Here is a 5039-nt window from a genome sequence, read left to right on the forward strand (position 1 = left end):
CAAATTCTTGAATGCTTCGGATGATAAGAGAAAATTAACAATGGCATTGGTTATGACTGAGATGTGCACCCATCATTCTTACTTCTTGTATCCACACAAACATAGCCAGCTTCAAACTATCCACATATTTCGCCTTGAACGAATCATACTGCTTAGCTAATCACTCATGAACATCAGGAGAATACATACAGTGAAACCCGCCAAAATAAACTAGATTTGTACAATACTACAAATCTAGAATGCTACTTGTTCAAATTTCAGGGCTGAAATGGGGAGGGTTCAACCGCTAGGTGAGAGAAATGGAGATGGTGAGCTACTGAACTGGTGTTATATGCGAGAGATGTAATTTTGCCAGAAATAAGCTTGATGAGACAATTTGGAAAACTTTCCATATTTTTCAAGATCAAGAAAGGAGAATTTGATCCATCATTTTTATTTACAAAAGATACAATCAAGTATGTATGACATTACTTGCTACAATAAGCTTCAGATAATACATCTCAACAACACAAACTGACAAACATCAAGAAGCTCAAAGTTAGCTTTTCATTACTAATCTCTTTGCAGCAGAAAAGTTTTGCAAGGGTCCATTATACAGGTAAATTTTACAAATTCGCAGCATATAAAGAAAAACCCAGCAGGAATGAACCACGCCCTCGAATAAAACCACTGTGAACTTGGACACTATTGCTGGTATAATTAAAGGGGTAAATTATATACCGGCTGGTGGCTAATCCATATCCTGTCTTCCAAATATCAATGGGAAGTCATCATATTGCTCAGAAGGATGGTCTTCAGTCATGCTGTTTAGTGAATCATAAACCTGAAGCATCGAACATCTATCCTTTGGTCGAGAAACTATACAATTTGATGCAATTCTGAATACCTGAACAATATCATTGTCATAACCTCTACCACGTATATCTTTATCGATGGCTTCCATTGTTCTACCTGAGCTTGATAGGTGATTCGCCCAATCTACCAAGTTGCCCTTGAACCCTTCTTCTACAGCACTCACTTCTAATGGCTTTCGCCCTGTCACTAATTCCAAAACAACTACACCAAATGCATAAACGTCTCCTTTAAGTGATGCCACCATGGTGCTTGAGTACTCTGGTGCTATATACCCGAATTCTCCCAAGTCCCCGTTCACAAAACTGCTCTCATTCCTCGATGTTGAGGCAGAAACAAGTCTTGCTAACCCAAAATCAATTATCCTAGCATCCAAATCTTCATCAAGAAGTATCACATTTGAACTTATATTTTGGTGCAAATGAGGCGGCTCCACTCCATGATGGAGCCAAGCAAGCCCTCTTGCAGCACCTAAACAGATTCTGAACCTCGCTGGCCAATCCAATTCTATCGTTTTACCATGAAGAACAGAACACAACGTCCCATTAGACAAGTACTTATAAACCAAAAGCTTCTCATCTTCTACAAGACAGTAACCCAACAACGGCACTAAATTCGGATGCCTAAGCTTTCCCAACCTATTCATCTCCGTCTTAAACAGTTTTTCACTCAAATTACACGTATTAAGACGCTTAATTGCCAAAGTAGAACCATCAGGCAACATAGCATTATAAGTAGTTCCCATCCTAGTCGAGATCATCACAGACTCTGCACTGAAATTGTTGGTAGCAGCCAACAAATCAGACAATTTAACTTTAACAAGTGGTTTTTGAAACAAAGTAACCTGAGTAAGCTTATGAGCTCTCAACCTATCAATCCAAGTACCATCATCACCCCTACCAAGCCCATACCCTTCTTTCCTCCTCCTGTTCGCCCTTGAAAAATACCACCACCACAACCCGAACCCAAACAACAACGACGCAGCTGCCCCGAAAACACCGGCTGCAATGATAATCGCCAAATTCTTCTTGCTCAGCCCATTGCAGCTCGACCCAATTGGTCTCCCACACAACCCACTATTCCCTTCAAACTCATCCCTATCGAAATGTGCCAATGACTCAGGAATCGGCCCAGATAATCCATTCCCAGCAACAGAAAAGGACTTTAACCGGTTCAAATTGGATAATTGTTCAGGAATACTTCCAGATAAATGATTATCAGACAAATCAAGCCTATTCAAATACTCACATTTGCCAAGATCAGGTGGAATATTCCCAGATAACTTATTAGCAGACAAATCTAAAGTCACCAAAAAAGGAAGCCATGAACAGATATTAGCAGGGATAGTCCCAGTAAGGGAATTACCAGAGAGATCAAGATTCTGAATGCTAGTACAAAACTCAAGAGAATCTGGAATTTCCCCAGAAAGCTGAAAATCTCTAAGTTGAAGAGTAATTAGTCGATTTTCTTTGTCATTCCAACAAGTAGCACCCACAAATTTGCAGACAAAAGAAGATGAAGAATTTCTGAAGTCCCATGAATTAAGCTTACCTTGTGGGTCATTTAAGGCAGATTTTACGCCTTGAAGGCACTTTACATCATCTTCAGCTGATAGAGAAAGAGTAAGGAGAGAGAAAAGGAGGATTAAAAAAGTGGGTAGATCTGAATTTTGCAGCTTCTTCTTCATCATTGAAATTAAGATGATACCCAGAAAATTAAAAAGCATGAAAAAATGGGGGGTTTAGGTTTAGGTTTGGAGAGTCAACTTTTCGGCATGGTGGAGTTGGGGATGATGGATTAGCTGGAAGTTTTTGAAAGGTAAAGAGTTGAGTTGAATGGTCTTTGCTTTGAAAGGAATGAATTGCATTTGACTGTCATTTGTTTTCTGTTTTTTGTTTTTTGTTTTGTACAGGGAAAGGGGGGACCAGGTAGGGCCACTAGGGGTGAGCCAAAAGAAATACTGTAGACAATTGGTTCCGGTTTCAGTTTCAGTTTCAGTTCCATTTCCGGTTCCGGAGGCCAGAGTATTAATCGGGTATTGCCCTATCTGTTTCGTGTCTTGCTCAAGTGATAAATCAGTATACTATAGCCTTAGGGGCAAATTTGTCATTTACTTGAGTATGAAGGGAAAGGGCAAAAGGCTATATCGAAGTATTTTTGGTAATGTTGGATGTGGGCCGGGCTGGCCCGACCTGGCACGAAAAAAGCCCGGCCCGACACGAAGTCGAGGGCTGTCGGTTAAGGCCTGGGCCTTCATTTTATGGAAAAAGCACGACAAGACACGACACGCCAAAGCACGCTAAATTTAGTAAAAATAGCATTAGGCACGGCCAAGGTTGTCAGGATCGGGATCCTACCTTGGATTGTTGAAAGGGGGTAGGATCGGATCGGTAGAATCGGATCGTAGAATCGTAAGATCCTACTAAATAGTAAACATAATATTTATATTATTAAAATGCAATGTACAATCATGTATTCAAGTAATCTTAATACTTAAAGATCATTTTTTTTGCTCACATAAAATGTACTTGTGTAGATTCAAGTGCAATTAATAAAATTTACGCAAATTTGTTGAAATTTAGATTTTAGTTATGACCAACTTCAAATCTTAATTGATAAAATTATATGAATTTCTTTACTTTTTAGTAGAAATGATACTTCTTTTTTTAGAATTAATTTATTGATAGAAAAATTTGATATTTCTAATGATATGTGATTATGAACTACGTAGTATTTAGTAATAAGAAAAATGATTTATTATCTTGAAATATTTGTATATTGAATTGAATCGTTGGATGGGATCGTAGGATCGGGTTAAGATCCTACCACTCAAAATTTTTATCGAGGTAGGATCGTAAGATCCTACACACATTAAGATCCTACCTAAGATCCGGATCGGTGGCGTGTTTTTGAATCGTAGAGTCGTAGAATCGTAAGATCCAGATCGGGAGTTTAACAACCATGGGCACGATGGGTCGGCCTGGCCCGGCACGAAAGCACGTGGCTTGGGTCGAGCCTGGGCCTTGTTTTGAACTTTTCGGCCTGGCACGATACAATGTGGGTCTGTCATGGGCCCGACCCGGTTAGGCCCACTGCTCGCGGGCTCGGCCCGAAGCCCAACCCACGACCATCTTTAATTTTTGGTGTATAAAGTCAAACATATTAGTGAATTAGTGATAGCAAAAGGTCTTGCACGCACAAGGTGTACAATAAATTTATTGTACACCAAGATAACTTTTACCCATTTTTTTATAACTTTAACCTAGTTTTGATTAACTTTTATATTAGTAAAAAAAAGTTGATAGATAAATATTTTAAAGGGTTAAATGATTAATTTTATACATTATTATTGATTTTGAAGAAATAAGTTTTACTAAAATGAAAAAAATTATCACTAAAAAATAGATAACTTTTACCTATAAAAGCTTAAATTATAAGCATTTTGAGTTAACTTTTACTCCATGTACAATAAATATTGTACACCCCTTGTAAATAAGAATTTGTGTTAGCGATATCGTTGTATTGATGAGAATGAGATCAAAGAACAATCGCTAACTGCTGTACCCGGGTACAGCCAGCTCTGGCTGTACCCCCCAAAAACGACATGCTCATATTGTTTGTTCATTCTTGTCGACTGTTTGTTCTTTTTTATTGTACTGTTTGTTCATTCTTATTGTACTGTTTGTTCTTTCTTGTTGTACTGTTTGTTCTTTCATGTTGTTTTTTAAATTCATCATCAAATTTTCATAATTGTCGTATTTTTTGTTCTTTCTTCTGGAATTTTATGTTCTTTTTTATATTGTTTGTTCTTTCTTGTTTATTTGTTTGTTTATAATAATCATATGGTTAATGTTCATAATTAAACTCTTCATTAATCTTTTATTCTTTCTTTTTGTATTGTTTGTTCTTTGAATTTTATGTTTTTTTTATATTGTTTGTTCTTTCTTGTTTATTTGTTTGTTTATAATAATCATATGGTACGTTAATGTTCATAATTAAACTCTTCATTAATCTTTTACTCTTTCTTCTAGCTTGTATTGTTTATTCTTTCTTGTTGTACTGTTTGTTCTTTCTTGTTGTTTTTTAAATTCATTCATCAAACTTATTGTTGTATTGTTTGTTCTTTCATGTTGGCTTTAAAATTCATCATAAAATTGTTCATAATTGTTGTATTGTTTGTTCTTTTT

At 36.8% G+C, this 5039-nt stretch overlaps 1 protein-coding gene across 1 annotated transcript; it reads right to left on the reverse strand.

The window, feature by feature from the left end:
• Positions 1–391: 391 nt before the first annotated feature.
• LOC110788156 (probable inactive receptor kinase At1g27190) lies at positions 392–2728 on the reverse strand. Its single transcript, XM_021992797.2, has one exon. The coding sequence runs from the start codon at positions 2576–2578 to the stop codon at positions 731–733; it is 1848 nt and encodes a 615-aa protein (XP_021848489.1). The 5' UTR covers positions 2579–2728; the 3' UTR covers positions 392–730.
• Positions 2729–5039: the final 2311 nt, after the last annotated feature.

This window comes from Spinacia oleracea, chromosome 6 (assembly GCF_020520425.1).
Source record: "Spinacia oleracea cultivar Varoflay chromosome 6, BTI_SOV_V1, whole genome shotgun sequence".
Classification (NCBI taxonomy): Eukaryota; Viridiplantae; Streptophyta; class Magnoliopsida; order Caryophyllales; family Amaranthaceae; genus Spinacia; species Spinacia oleracea.